Consider the following 20,273-nt stretch of genomic DNA (forward strand, 5'->3'; position numbering starts at 1 on the left):
GGGAGGGAAGAAGGGAGGAGAAAAGGAAGGGAAGGGGAGGGAAGAAGGGGGAGAAAAGGAGGAAGGGAAGGGGAGGGAAGAAGGGAGGAGAAAAGGAAGGGAAGGGGAGGGAAGAAGGGAGGAGAAAAAGGAGGGAAGGGGAGGGAGGAAGGGAGGGAGGAGAAAAAGGAGGAAGGGAAGGGGAGGGAGGAAGTGAGGGAGGAGAAAAAGGAGGAAGGGAAGGGGAGGGAAGAAGGGAGGAGAAAAAGGAGGAAGGGAAGGGGAGGGAGGAAGGGAGGAGAAAAAGGAGGAAGGGGAGGGAAGAAGGGAGGAGAAAAAGGAGGAAGGGAAGGGGAGGGAGGAAGGGAAGAGAAAAAGGAGGAAGGGAAGGGAGGGGAGGGAAGAAGGGAGCAGAAAAGGAAGGAGGAAGGGGAGGGAAGAAGGGAGAAGTGGAAGGAGGGAAAGATTAAAAGGAGGAATGGAAGGAGAGAGAATGAGGGAGGAGTGGAGACAGGGAAAGATAAAAGGAAGAATGGAAGGAGAGGGAACGAGGGAGGGATAAAAGACAGGAAATGGAAAGATGTATTGAGGGAAGTCAGGGAAGGACAGGAAGAAGGAAGGATCGTGTTTAAAAGGAGGGGTGAGACTTTGTCCCTCTACTCTTCCGTCAGGGTTCCGCTGATGTCCTCTGGAGGCGGGGTGGACAAGAACAGAGGCTCGTCCTCTTCTGGAACGTTGTTTGTGTTCTCAGAATTCCCACCATTCCCTTCATTATCCCCAGCTCTGCTCCTCCGGCTCCCGGTCCGACTGAGGCTGACATTCCCAATGCTCCCCACGCGACGAGGACTGCTGCTGAAAGATGACTCCCTCCTCCTCGCCTGGGAAGGACGGGAATGTCGGGAAATAATGGAATTAGAGGCAGAGGGAAGAGGCAGAATAGAAGGCCGTATTGGAGGAAGAGAAGAAAAAGTTAGAATTTGGAGAGGGAAGAAGAAGAGATGCCAGAACCAGACAGAGAGGAAATGAGTTAAGTTAGAGGTATAGTTGGTTTCCAGAGCCATGTAAGAAACATATGTGTCTGGATGGTTAGACCTTAAACACTGTTGGAAGAAGAACTGGAAGAAAAGGCTGCTATAGAAGAGGAGGGGTTAGAGGTGAAGACAGAGGATGAATGAGAGACCAAGGGTTAGCAAAAGGCTGAGGAGTTTAAGTTGAGGAAGAGATTGAGGAAGAGTTTGAGGAAGAATTTAAGGTAGATTTTGAGGAAGAGTTTAAGGAAGAATTTGAGGAAGAGTTTGAGGAAGGATTTAAGGAAGAATTTGAGGAAGAGTTTGAGGAAGAGTTTAAGGGAAGAATTTGAGGAAGAGTTTGAGGAAGAGTTTGAGGAAGAGTTTGAGGAAGAATTTGAGGAAGAGTTTGAGGAAGATTTTGAGGAAGAGTTTGAGGTAATGGTGTGAGTTTAAGTTGAGGCTAAAGATTAAGAGGCAGAAGAAGCGTTTGAGGAAGTTAGTTCTAAAGGACAGGTTTTGAGGGAGAAGAGGATTTGAGAAAGTGTCATCAAGAAAAACTCTGTTTTGGCTGGTCTTCAGTCTGTAGTGTTGTATTGTCTACTATATCAGGCCAGGTGTAGTGTTGTATTGTCAAGTAATGATGTGAGTATTATTGTCTACTATATGCTAGGTGTAGTGTTGTATTGACTCAGCCGAGTGTTGCATTGTCTACTATATACAGGCTAGGTGTAGTGTTGCAAGTTAATATATACAGGCCAGGTGTAGTGTGTCATTGTCTAGACAGAAGAGGTGTAGTGTTGTATTGTCAACATATAAGGCCAGGTGTAGTCTTGTATTGGCTGGTCTATACAGCCAGGTGTAGTGTTGTATTGTCTACTATATACAGGCCAGGTGTAGTGTTGTATTGTCTACTATATACAGGTCAGGTGTAGTGTTGTATTGTCTACTATATACAGGCCAGGTGTAGTGTTGTATTGTCTACTATATACAGGCCAGGTGTAGTGTTATATTGTCTACTATATACAGGCCAGGTGTAGTGTTATATTGTCTACTATATACAGGTCAGGTGTAGTGTGTTGTATTTAATTGACAACGTTCTTATCCCTTGCTAGCTAGCTAACTACTGCTAACTTACACGTTGAACCCACCGCTTGTGTCGTGTACCCACGAGCGTTGCAAAATAAATGTACACATACATGTTATTCAATCATTTAATCCAAACTGCTTGCGACGTCAACTAGCGTCTGCGTAGTGCCAACTAGCGTCTACGTAGTGTCAACTAGCGTCAACTAGAGTCTGCGTGAAGCGTCAACTAGCGTCTGCGTAGCGCCAACTAGCATCTGCGTAGTGTCAACCAGATCAACTAGCATCAACTAGCGTCTCGTAGTGTCGACTAGCGTCTGCGTAGCGCCAACTAGCGTCTGCGTAGTGTCAACTAGCATCAACTAGCGTCTGCGTAAGCGCCAACTAGCGTCTGTGTAGTGTCAACTAGCATCAACTAGCGTCTGCGTAGCACCAACTAGCGTCTGTGTAGTGTCGACTAGTGTGCGTAGCGTCAACTAGCGTCAACTAGCATCAACTAGCGTCTGCGTAGCGTCAACTAGCATCAACTAGCATCTGCGTAGCACCAACTAGCGCCTGCGTAGCACCAACTAGCGTCTGTGTAGCGTCCAACTAGCGTCTGCTTGGTGTCAACTAGCGTCTGCGTAGCACCAACTAGCGTCTGCGAGCGTCAACTAGCGTCTGCTTTGGTGTCAACTAGGCGTCTGCGTAGCGTCAGCTAGCGTCTGCTTGGTGTCAACTGGCGTCGCGTAGTGCCAACTAGCGTCTGCGTCTAGCGTCTGCGTGGCATCACCTGGCGTCTGCGTGGCGTCAGCGCTAGAGTCTGCGTGAGCGTCAGCTAGAGTCTGCGTAGCGTCAACTAGCGTCTGCGTAGTATCAACTAGAGTCTGCGTAGCGTCAACTAGCGTCTGCTTGGTGTCAACTAGCGTCTGCGTAGTGTCAACTAGCGTCTGCCAACTAGCGTCTGTGTAGCGTCAACAAGCGTCTGCTTAGTGTCAACTAGCGTCTGCGTAGCGCCAACTAGCGTCTGCGTAGCGTCAACTAGCGTCTGCTTGGTGTCAACTAGAGTCTCGTAGCGTCAACTAGCGTCTGCGTAGCGTCAACTAGAGTCTGCGTAGCGCCAACTAGAGTCTGCGTAGCGTCAACTAGCGTCTGCGTAGCATCACTAGCGTCTGCGTAGCACCAACTAGCGTCTGTGTAGCGTCAACTAAGCGTCTGCTTGGTGTCAACTAGCGTCTGCGTAGTGCCAACTAGCGTCTGCGTAGCATCAACTAGCGTCTGCGTAGCGTCAACTAGCGTCTGCGTAGCGTCAGCTAGCGTCTGCGTAGCGCCAACTAGCGTCTGCGTGTCAACTAGCGTCTGTGTAGCGTCAACTAGCGTCTGCTTGGTGTCAACTAGCGTCTGCGTAGTGTCAACTAGCGTCTGTGTAGCGTCAACTAGCGTCTGCTTGGTGTCCAACTAGCGTCTGCGTAGCGCCAACTAGCGTCTGCGTAGCGTCAATAGCGTCTGCTTGGTGTCAACTAGAGTCTGCGTAGCGTCAACTAGCATCTGCGTAGAAGGATCAGCTAACGTCTGCATAGCCAGGCACTAATAGAACTTGGTTCTATTTTTGACGCTTAAAGCGCTGTAAAAGTCCCGCCTCCCATCTCCTCATTGGTTTTTAGCAGCATATACCCACGGTGATTGAAAGATGAACCTGAGGTCCACACTCCAGTCCAGTTGGTGGTGGTAATGCACCTTAAAGTTGGTTGCCAACCACCATATAAAGTCCAGAAGAAGAAAAGACGGAAGGAGGAGATTCTGGCTAGAAACGAACTCGGTTTACCCTTTTATCTGTGGCTTAATAGTCAGAGTAGAGGACCTTGTACATTTCAGGTAAAATAACAACCCAATGTTTATATCCCAGGACAAATTAGCTCGCAACAACAAGCTAGCTAAATTGCCAACAGAATGTTTCATGCGTTTCGACCTGTCTCCAAATGAATGTAGTTGGTTCAGAGTGTGTTTTGATATTTCAACCTCGTGTCCTGGCCACGTCAGGTGTGGATAGACAAAACAAAAAACATGCACACGATAGCGCACGTGCGCGCCCGGTCTCGTCAGCATGTTACAGTCACGTCCAACTGTGCAGCCAGATTAACAGCAACAGATTAACAGCAACAGTAGCTGCATTTGTTTTAAGATGTTTACATTTATTGTATACATCCATAACAACGAGCTAATGAGACAGGAATTCACCTGGCATAGAACATGTGCTCTCTCTCATCAGGACACTGTTGTTCAGAGGAGCTAGCTAACAACACCGCTAACACAATCACTTCAAATTGAACGAGCTGCATTTCTACTATGGCTGTAACCCTGTAAAACAACTTCACAGCACCTACCTGGTGTAAAAACATCATCTCGAGGTGGACTTCAGTGTGATGTCTGCATAGTGTTGTATTTAGCCAGGCGGAATAACCTGTGTGTACCTGAGTTTGCTCTTTAGGGCCGACACCTCCCTGCTGATGGCGTCGTTGGCCTCGGAGGCTTCGTCCAGTTCTCTCTGTAACTTCCTGCGTCCCGCGGCAACCCGTTGAGACTCCTCCTCCGCCTCCTCCAGCTGACGCTTCAGCTGCTTCACACGCACGTTAGCCTTCTCCGCCTAGTCACACACACACACACACACACACACACACACACACACACACACACACACACACACACACACACACACACACACACACACACACACACACACACACACACACACACACACACACACACACACACACACACACACACACACACACACACACACACACACACACACACACACGAGGGAAGGAAGCCAAAAAGCAAACTCAAAAATATGTTTTAAAATTGAAGGATATGTGTTGGAATGTGTGTGTGTATATACAGTGCCTTGCGAAAGTATTCGGCCCCCTTGAACTTTGCGACCTTTTGCCACATTTCAGGCTTCAAACATAAAGATATAAAACTGTATTTTTTGTGAAGAATCAACAACAAGTGGGATACAATCATGAAGTGGAACGACATTTATTGGATATTTCAAACTTTTTTAACAAATCAAAAACTGAAAAATTGGGCGTGCAAAATTATTCAGCCCCTTTACTTTCAGTGCAGCAAACTCTCTCCAGAAGTTCAGTGAGGATCTCTGAATGATCCAATGTTGACCTAAATGACTAATGATGATAAATACAATCCACCTGTGTGTAATCAAGTCTCCGTATAAATGCACCTGCACTGTGAAAGTCTCAGAGGTCCGTTAAAAGTGCAGAGAGCATCATGAAGAACAAGGAACACACCAGGCAGGTCCGAGATACTGTTGTGAAGAAGTTTAAAGCCGGATTTGGATACAAAAAGATTTCCCCAAGCTTTAAACATCCCAAGGAGCACTGTGCAAGCGATAATATTGAAATGGAAGGAGTATCAGACCACTGCAAATCTATCAAGACCTGGCCGTCCCTCTAAACTTTCAGCTCATACAAGGAGAAGACTGATCAGAAATGCAGCCAAGAGGCCCATGATCACTCTGGATGAACTGCAGAGATCTACAGCTGAGGTGGGAGACTCTGTCCATAGGACAACAATCAGTCGTATATTGCACAAATCTGGCCTTTATGGAAGAGTGGCAAGAAGAAAGCCATTTCTTAAATATATCCATAAAAGTGTTGTTTAAAGTTTGCCACAAGCCACCTGGGAGACACACCAAACATGTGGAAGAAGGTGCTCTGGTCAGATAAAACCAAAATTGAACTTTTTGGCAACAATGCAAAATGTTATGTTTGGCATAAAAGCAACACAGCTCATCACCTGAACACACCATCCCCACTGTCAAACATGGTGGTGGCAGTATCATGGTTTGAGCCTGCTTTTTCTTCAGCAGGGACAGGGAAGATGGTTAAAATTGATGGGAAGATGGATGGAGCCAATAAAGGACCATTCTGGAAGAAAACCTGATGGAGTCTGCAAAAGACCTGAGACTGGGACTGAGATTTGTCTTCCAACAAGACAATGATCCAAAACATAAAGCAAAATCTACAATGGAATGGTTCAAAAATAAACATATCCAGGTGTTAGAATGGCCAAGTCAAAGTCCAGACCTGAATCCAATCGAGAATCTGTGGAAAGAACTGAAAACTGCTGTTCACAAATGCTCTCCATCCAACCTCACTGAGCTCGAGCTGTTTTGCAAGGAGGAATGGGAAAAATGTCAGTCTCTCGATGTGCAAAACTGATAGAGACATACCCCAAGCGACTTGCAGCTTTAATCGCAGCAAAAGGTGGCGCTACAAAGTATTAACTTAATTGGTGGGGGCTGAATAATAATTTGCACGCCCAATGTTTCAGTTTTTGATTTGTTAAAAAAGTTTGAAATATCCAATAAATGTCGTTCCACTTCATGATTGTGTCCCACTTGTTGTTGATTCTTCACAAAAAAATACAGTTTTATATCTTTCTGTTTGAAGCCTGAAATGTGGCAAAAGGTCGCAAAGTTCAAGGGGGCCGAATACTTTCGCAAGGCACTGTATATATATATATATATATATATATATATATATATATATATATATATATATATATATATATGTGTGTGTGTGTGTGTTACCTGGTCCTTGTACTGCTCTGCCTGTTTCCTGTCTTCCTCCATCTGGATGGTCAGATCCTTCAGTTTCTTCTCTTTCTGACGCGTTGCTTTAGCGCTGGTCTGTCTCTCTCTGGACACACACACACACACACACACGCACACGCACACACACACACACACACACACACACACCAAGTCAGAACTTTACAGCTGATATATATTTTATTTAACCTTTCTTTAGGCAGGGAGTCCCATTGATGTCCTCTACCAACAATCTGAATTGTCAGAAAGGTACCAATGCATCCAACTGTAATGATGACTGCACTATCCATTCCATCACTACAGTATTACTATTGGGTTTATACACTCACCGGACCGTTTATTAGGTACACCCATCTAGTACCAGGTCCAGTGTATTAGGTACACCCATCTAGTACCTGGTCCAGTTTATTAGGTACACCCATCTAGTACCAGGTCCAGTTTATTAGGTACACCCATCTAGTACCAGGTCCAGTTTATTAGGTACACCCATCTAGTACCAGGTCCAGTTTATTAGGTACACCCATCTAGTACCAGGTCCAGTTTATTACGTACACCCATCTAGTACCAGGTCCAGTTTATTAGGTACACCCATCTAGTACCAGGTCCAGTTTATTAGGTACACCCATCTAGTACCAGGTCCAGTTTATTAGGTACACCCATCTAGTACCAGGTCCAGTTTATTAGGTACACCCATCTAGTACCAGGTCCAGTTTATTACGTACACCCATCTAGTACCAGGTCCAGTTTATTATGTACACCCACCTAGTACCCGGACAGTTTATTAGGTACACCCATCTAGTACCAGGTCCAGTTTATTATGTACACCCATCTAGTACCATGTCCAGTTTATTAGGTACACCCATCTAGTACCAGGTCCAGTTTATTAGGTACACCAATCTAGTACCCGGACAGTTTATTAGGTACACTCACATAGTACCAGGTCCAGTTTATTAGGTACACCTTCAGTTTATTAGGTATACCCATCTTCCTTTGCTTCCAGAACAGCTTGAATTCTTCGGGGCATTCTACAAGGTGTCGAAAAACGTTTCACAGGGATGTTGACATCACACAAGTACATGGTTGGACCTTCCTTTGCCTCCAGAACAGCTTGAATTCTTCGGGGCATTCTACAAGTTGTCGAAAAACGTTTCTGCAGATTGGACGGCGGTACACTCATACTGGGAACAGTCAGTTACATCTCATCGCAAAGATATTCTATTGGGTTGAGGTCTGGGGACTGACCTGGGGACTGATCTGGGGACTGGTCTGGGGACTGATCTGGTGACTGACCTGGGGTCTGATCTGGGGATTCATCTGGGGACTGGTCTGGGGATTCATCTGGGGACTGGTCTGGGGACCGGTCTGGGGACTGATCTGGGGACTGGTCTGGGGACTGACCTGGGGACTGATCTGGCCACTCAAGTAAACTGAACTCGCTGTCATTTTCCAGGCGATGTTTTCCCACTTCTCCATTGTAGTGGATCACGTGTCCTCTGGAGCCGCTTCTTCCTGTTTGTAGCAGATGGGAGGGGAACCCGGTGTGGTCGTCTGCTGCAACAGCCCATCCGTGACAGAGATCGATGAGATGTGCATTCGTGAGATGCCGTTCTGCACACCACTGTTGTACAGCGCCGGTATTTGCCTGTTTGTGTCCCGTCTGTTGGATTGCACGATTGTTGCCGTTCTCCTTCGACCCCTCCACCTCGCTCGAAGTCGCTTAGGTCACTGGTTTTACCCATTCTAAAGATCAATCGAACAGTAACTGAATGCCTTGATGCCTGTCTGCCTCTTTTATATAGCAAGCCACGGCCACGCGGCCTTCTGTAGGAAGGATCCGTTTTGGTGTACCTAATAAACTGTCCAGAGTGTATATTTACCTACCTTGCCTGTTGCATTGAGATCAAGTTCTTTATGTAGTTCATCATGACCATGTGAGTAAGAACTACATTTCCCATCATCCTCTCCTGACCCCACCTGTTCTCCAGCCTGAGCTGTTCCTGTCTCCTCCTCTCCTGTCCTTACCTGTTCTCCAGCCCTCTCCTTCCTCTCCTCCCCCTCTCCTGTCCTTACCTGTTCTCCAGCTCCAGCTGCTCCTCCAGCTGGTGTAGTTTGGCCTCCAGGGCGGCGATGGAGGATTTGAACTTTGACCTCCCCTGACCCTCCATCTCCTGTAGCTTGATCTTCAGATCCTTGTTCTGCCTCTCGAGCTGCTGTCTGGCGCCCTCACTGCTCTGGGAGGAACTACGCTCAACCTGCAGCTCACTGCTCAACTGATCCACCTAGGGGGAAGGGATAGAGAGACGCACACATCATCACTTTAGAGAGGGGGTCATGGGAGGAAGAGGTTAAGACCAGGGGGAAGAGATAGGAGATGCCCTCTGGTCTGACAATAAAGGGAAGAGGTAGGGAGACAGCAAAGGGAAGAGGTAGGGAGACAGTAAAGGGAAGAGGTAGGGAGACAGTAAAGGGAAGAGGTATGGAGACAGTAAAGGCAAGAGGTATGGAGACAGTAAAGGGAGACAGTATAGGGAAGAGGTAGGGAGACAGTAAAGGGAAGAAGTATGGAGACAGTAAAGGGAGACAGTATAGGGAAGAGGTAGGGAGACAGTAAAGGGAGACAGTATAGGGAAGAGGTAGGGAGACAGTAAAGGGAAGAGGTAGGGAGACAGTAAAGGTAAGAGGTATGGAGACAGTAAAGGGAAGAGGTATGGAGACAGTAAAGGGAGACAGTATAGGGAAGAGGTAGGGAGACAGTAAAGGGAAGAGGTAGGGAGACAGTAAAGGGAAGAGGTAGGGAGACAGTAAAGGGAAGAGGTATGGAGACAGTAAAGGGAGACAGTATAGGGAAGAGGTAGGGAGACAGTAAAGGGAAGAGGTAGGGAGACAGTAAAGGGAAGAGGTCGGGAGACAGTAAAGGGAAGAGGTAGGGAGACAGTAAAGAGAAGAGGTATGGAGACAGTAAAGGGAGACAGTATAGGGAAGAGGTGGGGAGACAGTAAAGGGAGACAGTATAGGGAAGAGGTAAGGAGACAGTAAAGGGAAGAGGTAGGGAGACAGTAAAGGGAAGAGGTATGGAGACAGTAAAGGGAGACAGTATAGGGAAGAGGTAGGGAGACAGTAAAGGGAGACAGTATAGGGAAGAGGTATGGAGACAGTAAAGGGAAGAGGTAGGGAGACAGTAAAGGTAAGAGGTATGGAGACAGTAAAGGGAAGAGGTAGGGAGACAGTAAAGGAAGAGGTAGGGAGACAGTAAAGGGAGACAGTATAGGGAAGAGGTATGGAGACAGTAAAGGGAAGAGGAAGGGAGACAGTATAGGGAAGAGGTATGGAGACAGTAAAGGGAAGAGGTAGGGAGACAGTAAAGGGAAGAGGTAGGGAGACAGTAAAGGAGACAGTATAGGGAAGAGGTAGGGAGACAGTACAGGTAAGAGGTAGGGAGACAGTAAAGGTAAGAGGTAGGGAGACAGTAAAGGTAAGAGGTACGAGAGACAGTAAAGGGAAGAGGTAGGGAGACAGTAAAGGGAGACCGTGAAGGGAAGAGGTAGGGAGACAGTAAAGGGAGACAGTAAAGGGAAGAGGTATGGAGACAGTAAAGGGAAGAGGTACGGAGACAGTAAAGGGAAGAGGTAGGGAGACAGTAAAGGGAGACCGTGGAAGGAAGAGGTAAGGGAGACAGTAAAGGGAGACAGTAAAGGGAAGAGGTATGGAGACAGTAAAGGGAAGAGGTAGGGAGACAGTAAAGGGAAGAGGAAGGGGAGACAGTACAGGGAAGAGGTAGGGAGACAGTACAGGGAAGAGGTAGGGAGACAGTACAGGGAAGAGGTAGGGAGACAGTACAGGGAAGAGGTAGGGAGACAGTAAAGGTAAGAGGTAGGGAGACAGTACAGGTAAGAGGTAGGGAGACAGTAAAGGTAAGAGGTAGGGAGACAGTAAAGGTAAGAGGTACGGAGACAGTAAAGGGAAGAGGTAGGGAGACAGTAAAGGGAGACCGTGAAGGGAAGAGGTAGGGAGACAGTAAAGGGAAGAGGTATGGAGACAGTAAAGGGAAGAGGTAGGGAGACAGTAAAGGGAAGAGGAAGGGAGACAGTATAGGGAAGAGGTATGGAGACAGTAAAGGTAAGAGGTAGGGAGACAGTACAGGGAAGAGGTAGGGAGACAGTACAGGGAAGAGGTAGGGAGACAGTACAGGGAAGAGGTAGGGAGACAGTACAGGGAAGAGGTAGGGAGACAGTACAGGGAAGAGGTAGGGAGACAGTAAAGGTAAGAGGTAGGGAGACAGTACAGGTAAGAGGTAGGGAGACAGTACAGGTAAGAGGTAGGGAGACAGTACAGGTAAGAGGTAGGGAGACAGTAAAGGTAAGAGGTAACGGAGACAGTAAAGGGAAGAGGTAGGGAGACAGTAAAGGGGAAGAGGTAGGGAGACAGTAAAGGGAAGAGGTAGGGAGACAGTAAAGGGAAGAGGTATGGAGACAGTAAAGAGAAGAGGTCGGGAGACAGTAAAGGGAAGAGGTAGGGAGACAGTAAAGGGAAGAGGTAGGGAGACAGTAAAGGGAAGAGGTATGGAGACAGTAAAGAGAAGAGGTCAGGGGAGACAGTAAAGGGAAGAGGTAGGGAGACAGTAAAGGGAAGAGGTAGGGAGACAGTAAAGGGAAGAGGTAGGAGACAGTAAAGAGAAGAGGTCGGGAAACAGTAAAGGGAAGAGGTAGGGAGACAGTAAAGAGAAGAGGTCGAGACAGAAGGGAAGAGGTCGGGAGACAGTAAAGGGAAGAGGTCGGGAGACAGTAAAGGGAAGAGGTAGGGAGACAGTAAAGGGAGACAGTAAAGGGAAGAGGTAGGGAGACAGTAAAGAGAAGAGGTCGGGAGACAGTAAAGGGAAGAGGTAGGGAGACAGTAAAGAGAAGAGGTCGGGAGACAGTAAAGGGAAGAGGTAGGGAGACAGTAAAGGTAAGAGGTAGGGAGACAGTAAAGGGAAGAGGTATGGAGACAGTAAAGGGAGACAGTATAGGGAAGAGGTATGGAGACAGTAAAGGGAAGAGGTAGGGAGACAGTAAAGGGAAGAGGTAGGGAGACAGTAAAGGGAAGAGGTATGGAGACAGATAAAGAGACAGTAAAGGGAAGAGGTAGGGAGAAAGGGAAGAGGTATGGAGACAGTAAAGGGAAGAGGTCGGGAGACAGTAAAGGGAAGAGGTAGGGAGACAGTACAGGGAAGAGGTAGGGAGACAGTACAGGAAGAGGTAGGGAGACAGTAAAGGGAAGAGGTAGGGAGACAGTAAAGGGAAGAGGTAGGGAGACAGTAAAGGAAGAGGTAGGGAAGTCACTGAGTGTCTCTTGGTCTGCTCCTCCTCCCTTCACACTACCTAGTGCATACTCCCCTCCTCGTAAACCCTACCTAAAGCACACTCCCCTCCCACCTACACACTACCTAGTGTATACTCCCCCCCCTCTCCTACCTGTTGCTGTGTCTTCCGGAGGCGGTCGTGGAGGTTCTCCATGTTGGCCTGCTCCTCCTCCAGCTCTTCCTCTAGCTGGCTGATCTTAGCCTCCAGACGACGCTTCTCATCGGACATCATAGACCTGAGAAGAGGAGGAGAGAGGAAGAGGGAGGAGGAGGATGGAGGATAGGAGGAGGAGGGGAGAAGAAGAGGAGCAGATGAGCAGAGACAGTATAAATGTCAATAGTCTGCACTGAATTGAATGGGAGAAACTAATGAGTTAAAGGTAAGGTTTAGGTTTAAGTGTTAAGTTTGGGTTAAGGGAAGAGGTTTAAGACTTAAGTTTGGGTTAAGGGTTAAGTTTAAGGGTTAAGTTTTTGGTTAAGGGTTAGGTTTAACCTGTTACTCCTACCCCCTACTTTTCGAACATTCTGTTAAAAATCGCGCAACATTTCAGCACCCCTGCTACTCATGCCAGGAATATAGTATATGCATATGATTAGTATGTGTGGATAGAAAACACTCAGATGTTTATAAACTGGTTAAATCACGGCTGTGACTATAACAGAACGTGCGTTTCATCGAAAAGTGCAGGAAAATCTGATCACTGAAAATGGAAAAATATATCCATGCGCCACTTCAACCGATTGATAAAGGTGAACCACATTAAATGGGGCCGAGGTTGAATACCTACAGCTTCCACACGATGTCAACAGTCTTGTCATTTGCCTAGGCTTCGTTTTTCTTGGTCAAACGAACAAGAGACAGCCCATTTCTTCAGGTCTCCGACCGGATATTTTGGTTGAGATTTACCCGGACATTATTTCCAGACGTACAGCTATAGAATATACATCGCCTCGTGATCAATTTGATCGCTTATTAACGTTTACTAATACATAAAGTTGCATTACAAAAGTATTTCGAAGTGTTTTGTGAAAGTTTATCGTCAACTTTTTTAATTTTCAAAAATGACGTTACGTTATAAAACGCTATTTTTTCGTTGATCACACAGTCTTCATAGATCGATATCTAGGCATCTATCTAGATATCTATATGGACCGATTTAATCGGAAAAAAAGACCCAATAGTGTTTATGGGACATCTAGGAGTGCCAACAAAGAAGATGGTCAAAGGTAATGAATGTTTTATATTTTATTTGTGCGTTTTGTGTAGCACCGACTATGCTAATTATTTTGTTTACGTCCCCTGCGGGTCTTTTGGGGTGTTACATGCTATCAGATAATAGCTTCTCATGCTTTCACCGAAAAGCATTTTAAAAATCTGACTTGTTGCCTGGATTCACAACGAGTGTAGCTTTAATTCAATACCCTGCATCTGTATTTTAATGAACGTTTGAGTTTTAACGAGTGCTATTAGCATTTAGCGTAGCGCATTTGCATTTCCAGATGTCTAGATGGGACGCCTGCGTGTCAGGTAGGAGCAAGAGGTTAAGGGTTAAGTTTGGGTTAAGGGTTAGGTCTAGGCATTAGGGTTAAGGTTAGTTTTAGGGTATGGTTAAGTTTGGGTTAAGGGTTAGGTTTAAGGGTTAAGTTTGGGTTAAGAGTTAGGTCTAGGCATCAGGGTTAAGGTTAGTTTTAGGGTATGGTTAAGTTTGGGTTAAGGGTTAGGTTTAAGGGTTAAGTTTGCGTTAAGGGTTAGGTTTAGGTTTAAGGGTTAAGTTTGGGTTTAAGGGTTAAGTTTAAGTTAAGGGTTAAGTTTGGGTTAAGGGTTAGGTTAATGTTTAAGAATTAAGTTTGATTAAGGGTTAGGTTTAAGGGTTAAGTTGGGTTAAGGGTTAGGTTTAAGGGTTTAGTTTGGGTTAAGGTTAGGTTTAGGCATAAGGGTTAAGGTTAGTTTTAGGGTAGGGTTAGGTTTAAGGGTTAAGTTTGGGTTAAGTTTAGGTTTCAGGGTTAAGTTTGGGTTAAGGGTTAAGGTTAGTTTTAGGGTAGGGTTAAGTTTGGGATAAGGGCTAGGTTTAAGGGTTTAGTTTGGGTTAAGGTTAGGTTTAGGCATAAGGGTTAAGGTTAGTTTTAGGGTAGGGTTAGGTTAGTTTTAGGGTAGGGTTAGGTTTGGGTTAAGGTTAGTTTTAGGGTATGGTTAGGTTTGGGTTAAGGGTTAGGTTTAAGGGTTTAGTTTGGGTTAAGGGTTAGGTTTAGGCATAAGGGTTAGGTTAGTTTTAGGGTATGGTTAGGTTTGGGTTAAGGGTTAGGTTAGTTTTAGGGTATGGTTAGGTTTGGGTTAAGGGTTAGGTTAGTTTTAGGGTATGGTTAAGTTTGGGTCAAGGGTTAGGTTAGTTTTAGGGTATGGTTAGGTTTAGGTTAAGGTTAGTTTTAGGGTATCGTTAGGTTTGGGTTAAGGGTTAAGGTTAGTTTTAGGGTAGGGTTAGGTTTGGGTTAAGCGTTAGGTTGGGTTAAGGGTTAAGGGTTAGGTTTAGGTTAGTTTTAGGGTATGGTTAGGTTTGGGTTAAGGGTTAAGGGTTAAAGGTTAGGTTTGGGTTAAGGGTTAAGGGTTAGGTTTGGGTTAAGGGTTAGGTTAGTTTTAGGGTATGGTTAGGTTTGGGTTAAGGGTTAGGTTTAAGGGTTACGTTTGGGTTAAGGGTTAGGTTTAAGGGTTAGGTTTAAGGGTTAAGTTTGGGTTAAGGGTTAGGTTTAAGGGTTAAGTTTGGGTTAAGAGTTAGGTTTAAGGGTTAAGTTTGGGTTAAGGGTTATGTTTGGGTTAAGGGTTAGGTTTAGGCATAAGGGTTAGGTTAGTTTTAGGGTATGGTTAGGTTTGGGTTAAGGTTAGTTTTAGGGTATGGTTAGGTTTGGGTTAAGGGCTAGGTTTAAGGGTTTAGTTTGGGTTAAGGGTTAGGTTTAGGCATAAGGGTTAGGTTAGTTTTAGGGTATGGTTAGGTTTGGGTTAAGGTTAGTTTTAGGGTATGGTTAAGTTTGGGTCAAGGGTTAGGGTTAGTTTTAGGGTATGGTTAGGTTTGGGTTAAGGGGTTAAGGTTAGTTTTAGGGTATGGTTAAGTTTGGGTCAAGGGTTAGTTAGTTTTAGGGTATGGTTAGGTTTGGGTTAAGGGTTAAGAGTTAGTTTTAGGGTATGGTTAGGGTTTGGGTTAAGGGTTAGGTTAGTTTTAGGGCATGGTTAAGTTTGGGTCAAGGGTTAGGTTAGTTTTAGGGGTATGGTTAGGTTTGGGTTAAGGTTAGTTTTAGGGTATCGTTAGGTTTGGGTTAAGGGTTAAGGTTAGTTTTAGGGTAGGGTTAGGTTTAGGTTAATCGTTAAAGGTTAGGTTGGGTTAAGGGTTAAGGGTTAGGTTTAGGTTAGTTTTAGGGTATGGTTAGGGTTTGGGTTAAGGGTTAGGTTAGGTTTGGGTTAAGGGTTAAGGGTTAAAGGTTAGGTTTGGGTTAAGGGTTTGGGTTAGGTTTGGGTTAAGGGTTAGGTTAGTTTAGGTATGGTTAGGTTTGGGTTAGGGGTTAGGTTTGGGTTAGGGTTAAGGGTTAAAGGTTAGGTTTGGGTTCAGGGTTAGGGTTAGGTTTGGGTTAAGGGTTGGGTTACGTGTTACAGTACTGAGGATGTTGTCACATGTCCAGATGTTCTACATCAATACAGATGAAGGAAAAGAGATGAGGCCTGTGTCCCATATTACATCCTATTCCCTTTATAGTGCACTACTTTAGACCACGGACCAATGGCCTATAGGTGGCATTTGGGACACAGTCTAGGGACCTTTTAAAAGTAGCCTACACACTCACTTTCCAGAGTTGCTGGCCAGACTCAGACATCTCTATCTCTCTTCTCTCTGTCTCGGCCTGTTTACGAGCCCTCTCTGCCGCAGCCAAGTCCTACAGTGGGACAAAGAGTGAAGAGATGGGGGAGGAGAGAGGGGGGGCATGTTAGGAGACAAGAACAGAGAGAGGCAGAGTGAAGAGATGGAGGAGGAGAGAGGGGGGGGCATGTTAGGAGACAAGAACAGAGAGAGGCAGAGTGAAGAGATGGAGGAGGAGAGAGGGGGGGCATGTTAGGAGACAATAACAGGGAGAGGGGGGCATGTTAGGAGACAAGAACAGGGAGAGAGGGGGGCATGTTAGGAGACAAGAAACAGGAGAGGCAGAGTGAAGAGATGGAGGAGGAGAGAGGGGGGGGCATGTTAGGAGACAAGAACAGGAGAGAGGCAGGAGGAAGAGATGGAGGAGGAGAGAGGGGGGCATGTTAGGAGACAATAACAGGAGAGAGGGGGGCATGTTAGGAGACAAGAACAGGAGAGGGGGGGGCATGTTAGGAGGACAAGAACAGGAGAGAGGCAGAGGGAAGAGATGGAGGAGGAGAGAGGGGGGCATGTTAGGAGACAAGAACAGGAGAGAGGGGGGGCATGTTAGGAGACAAGAACAGGAGAGAGAGGGGGGCATGTTAGGAGACAAGAACAGGAGAGAGGCAGAGTGAAGAGATGGAGGAGGAGAGAGGGGGGGGGCATGTTAGGAGACAATAACAGGAGAGAGTGGGGGCATGTTAGGAGACAAGAACAGGAGAGAGGGGGGCATGTTAGGAGACAAGAACAGAGAGAGGGGGGGCATGTTAGGAGACAAGAACAGGAGAGAGGCAGAGTGAAGAGATGGAGGAGGAGAGAGGGGGGCATGTTAGGAGACAAGAACAGGAGAGAGGCAGAGTGAAGAGATGAGGAGGAGAGAGGGGGGGCATGTTAGGAGACAAGAACAGAGAGAGGCAGAGTGAAGAGATGGAGGAGGAGAGAGGGGGGCATGTTAGGAGACAAGAACAGAGAGAGAGGGGGGCATGTTAGGAGACAAGAACAGGAGAGAGGCAGGAGTGAAGAGATGGAGGAGGAGAGAGGGGGGGGCATGTTAGGAGACAAGAACAGGAGAGAGGGGGGGGGGGCATGTTAGGAGACAAGAACAGGAGAGAGGGGGGCATGTTAGGAGACAAGAACAGGAGAGAGGGGGGGGGGCATGTTAGGAGACAAGAACAGGAGAGAGGCAGAGTGAAGAGATGGAGGAGGAGAGAGGGGGGCATGTTAGGAGACAATAACAGGAGAGAGGGGGGCATGTTAGGAGACAAGAACAGGAGAGAGTCAGAGTGAAGAGATGGAGGAGGAGAGAGGGGGGGGGGCATGTTAGGAGACAAGAACAGGAGAGAGTGGGGGGGCATGTTAGGAGACAAGAACAGGAGAGAGGGGGGCATGTTAGGAGACAAGAACAGGAGAGAGAGGTGGGGGCATGTTAGGAGACAAGAACAGGAGAGGCAGGAGAGTGAAGATGGAGGAGGAGAGAGGGGGGGGGCATGTTAGGAGACAATAACAGGAGAGAGGGGGTATGTTAGGAGACAAGAACAGGAGAGAGGGGGGTATGTTAGGGAGACAATAACAGGAGAGAGGGGGGGCATGTTAGGAGACAAGAACAGGAGAGGGGGGGTATGTTAGGAGACAAGAACAGGAGAGAGAGGGGGGCATGTTAGGAGACAATAACAGGAGAGAGGGGGGGGTATGTTAGGAGACAATAACAGAGAGAGTGGGGGGCATGTTAGGAGACAAGAATGAGAGAGTCAGAGTGAAGAGATGGAGGAGGAGAGGGGGGGCATGTTAGGAGACAAGAACAGGAGAGGGGGGGGCATGTTAGGAGACAAGAACAGGAGAGAGTCAGAGTGAAGAGATGGAGGAGGAGAGAGGGGGCATGTTAGGAGACAAGAACAGGAGAGAGGGGGCATGTTAGGAGACAAGAACAGGAGAGAGGGGGGCATGTTAGGAGACAAGAACAGGAGAGAGGCAGAGTGAAGAGATGGAGGAGGAGAGAGGGGGGCATGTTAGGAGACAATAACAGGAGAGAGGGGGGGCATGTTAGGAGACAAGAACAGGAGAGAGGGGGGGCATGTTAGGAGACAAGAACAGGAGAGAGGGGGGGCATGTTAGGAGACAAGAACAGGAGAGAGGCAGAGTGAAGAGATGGAGGAGGAGAGAGGGGGGCATGTTAGGAGACAATAACAGAGAGAGGGGGGCATGTTAGGAGACAAGAACAGGAGAGAGGGGGGGGGGCATGTTAGGAGACAAGAACAGGAGAGAGGGGGGCATGTTAGGAGACAAGAACAGGAGAGAGGCAGAGTGAAGAGATGGAGGAGGAGAGAGGGGGCATGTTAGGAGACAATAACAGGAGAGAGGGGGGCATGTTAGGAGACAAGAACAGGAGAGAGGGGGGTATGTTAGGAGACAAGAACAGGAGAGAGGGGGGGGGGCATGTTAGGAGACAAGAACAGAGAGAGGGGGGGGCATGTTAGGAGACAAGAACAGAGAGAGAGGCAGAGTGAAGAGATGGAGGAGGAGAGAGGGGGGGCATGTTAGGAGACAATAACAGGAGAGGGGGGGGGCATGTTAGGAGACAAGAACAGGGAGAGAGTCAGAGTGAAGAGATGGAGGAGGAGAGAGGGGGGGGTATGTTAGAGACAAGAACAGGAGAGAGGGGGGGCATGTTAGGAGACAAGAACAGGAGAGAGGGGGGCATGTTAGGAGACAAGAACAGGAGAGAGGGGGGGCATGTTAGGAGACAAGAACAGGAGAGAGGGGGGCATGTTAGGAGACAATAACAGGAGAGAGGGGGGGGTATGTTAGGAGACAAGAACAGGAGAGAGGGGGGCATGTTAGGAGACAAGAACAGGAGAGAGGGGGGCATGTTAGGAGACAAGAACAGGAGAGAGGGGGCATGTTAGGAGACAAGAACAGGAGAGAGGGGGGGGGGGGGCATGTTAGGAGACAAGAACAGGAGAGAGGCAGAGAAGAGATGGAGGAGGAGAGAGGGGGGGGCATGTTAGGAGACAAGAACAGAGAGAGGGGGGGCATGTTAGGAGACAAGAACAGGAGAGAGGGGGGGGGGGGCATGTTAGGAGACAAGAACAGGAGAGAGGGGGGGCATGTTAGGAGATAAGAACAGGAGAGAGGGGGGGCATGTTAGGAGACAAGAACAGGAGAGAGAGGGGGGCATGTTAGGAGACAAGAACAGGAGAGAGGGGGGGGGGGGCATGTTAGGAGACAAGAACAGGAGAGAGGGGGGCATGTTAGGAGACAAGAACAGGAGAGAGGGGGGGCATGTTAGGAGACAAGAACAGAGAGAGGGGGGGCATGTTAGGAGACAAGAACAGGAGAGAGGGGGGGGGGCATGTTAGGAGACAAGAACAGGAGAGAGGGGGGCATGTTAGGAGACAAGAACAGGAGAGAGAGGGGGGCATGTTAGGAGACAAGAACAGGAGAGGGGGGGGGGGGCATGTTAGGAGACAAGAACAGGAGAGGGGGGGCATGTTAGGAGACAAGAACAGGAGAGAGAGGGGGGGGGCATGTTAGGAGACAAGAACAGGAGAGAGGGGGCATGTTAGGAGACAAGAACAGGAGAGAGGGGGGGCATGTTAGGAGACAAGAACAGGAGAGAGGGGGGGCATGTTAGGAGACAAGAACAGGAGAGAGGGGGGGCATGTTAGGAGACAATAACAGGAGAGAGGCAGAGGAAGAGATGGAGGAGGAGAGAGGGGGGCATGTTAGGAGACAAGAACAGGAGGAGAGAGGGGGGTATGTTAGGAGACAAGAACAGGAGAGAGGCAGAGTGAAGAGATGGAGGAGGAGAGAGGGGGGCATGTGTTAGGAGACAATAACAGGAGAGAGGGGGGCATGTTAGGAGATAAGAACAGGAGAGAGGGGGGGGCATGTTAGGAGACAAGAACAGGAGGAGAGAGGGGGGGGGCATGTTAGGAGACAAGAACAGGAGAGAGGCAGAGTGAAGAGATGGAGGAGGAGAGAGGGGGGCATGTTAGGAGACAATAACAGGAGAGAGGGGGGCATGTTAGGAGATAAGAACAGGAGAGAGGGGGGGCATGTTAGGAGACAAGAACAGGAGAGAGGGGGGCATGTTAGGAGATAAGAACAGGAGAGAGGGGGGCATGTTAGGAGACAATAACAGGAGAGAGGGGGGGCATGTTAGGAGACAATAACAGGAGAGAGGGGGGCATGTTAGGAGATAAGAACAGAGGAGAGGGGGGGGCATGTTAGGAGATAAGAACAGGAGAGAGGGGGGCATGTTAGGAGACAATAACAGGAGAGAGGGGGGCATGTTAGGAGATAAGAACAGGAGAGAGGGGGGGCATGTTAGGAGACAAGAACAGGAGAGAGGGGGGCATGTTAGGAGATAA

At 47.8% G+C, this 20,273-nt stretch overlaps 1 protein-coding gene across 1 annotated transcript; it reads right to left on the reverse strand.

The window, feature by feature from the left end:
• Positions 1 to 739: 739 nt before the first annotated feature.
• On the reverse strand, positions 740 to 15,865 carry LOC124028976 (myosin heavy chain, embryonic smooth muscle isoform-like; the record flags this gene model as incomplete). Its single annotated transcript, XM_046340859.1, has 6 exons — positions 15,851 to 15,865; positions 12,135 to 12,258; positions 8,755 to 8,963; positions 6,664 to 6,772; positions 4,523 to 4,695; positions 740 to 857 (listed from the first exon to the last, which is right to left on the reverse strand). Coding segments are annotated over exons 2-6 (729 nt in total), but the record flags the coding sequence as incomplete, so codon positions are not given.
• Positions 15,866 to 20,273: the final 4,408 nt, after the last annotated feature.

This window comes from Oncorhynchus gorbuscha, unplaced genomic scaffold (assembly GCF_021184085.1).
Source record: "Oncorhynchus gorbuscha isolate QuinsamMale2020 ecotype Even-year unplaced genomic scaffold, OgorEven_v1.0 Un_scaffold_5162, whole genome shotgun sequence".
NCBI lineage: Eukaryota > Metazoa > Chordata > Actinopteri > Salmoniformes > Salmonidae > Oncorhynchus > Oncorhynchus gorbuscha.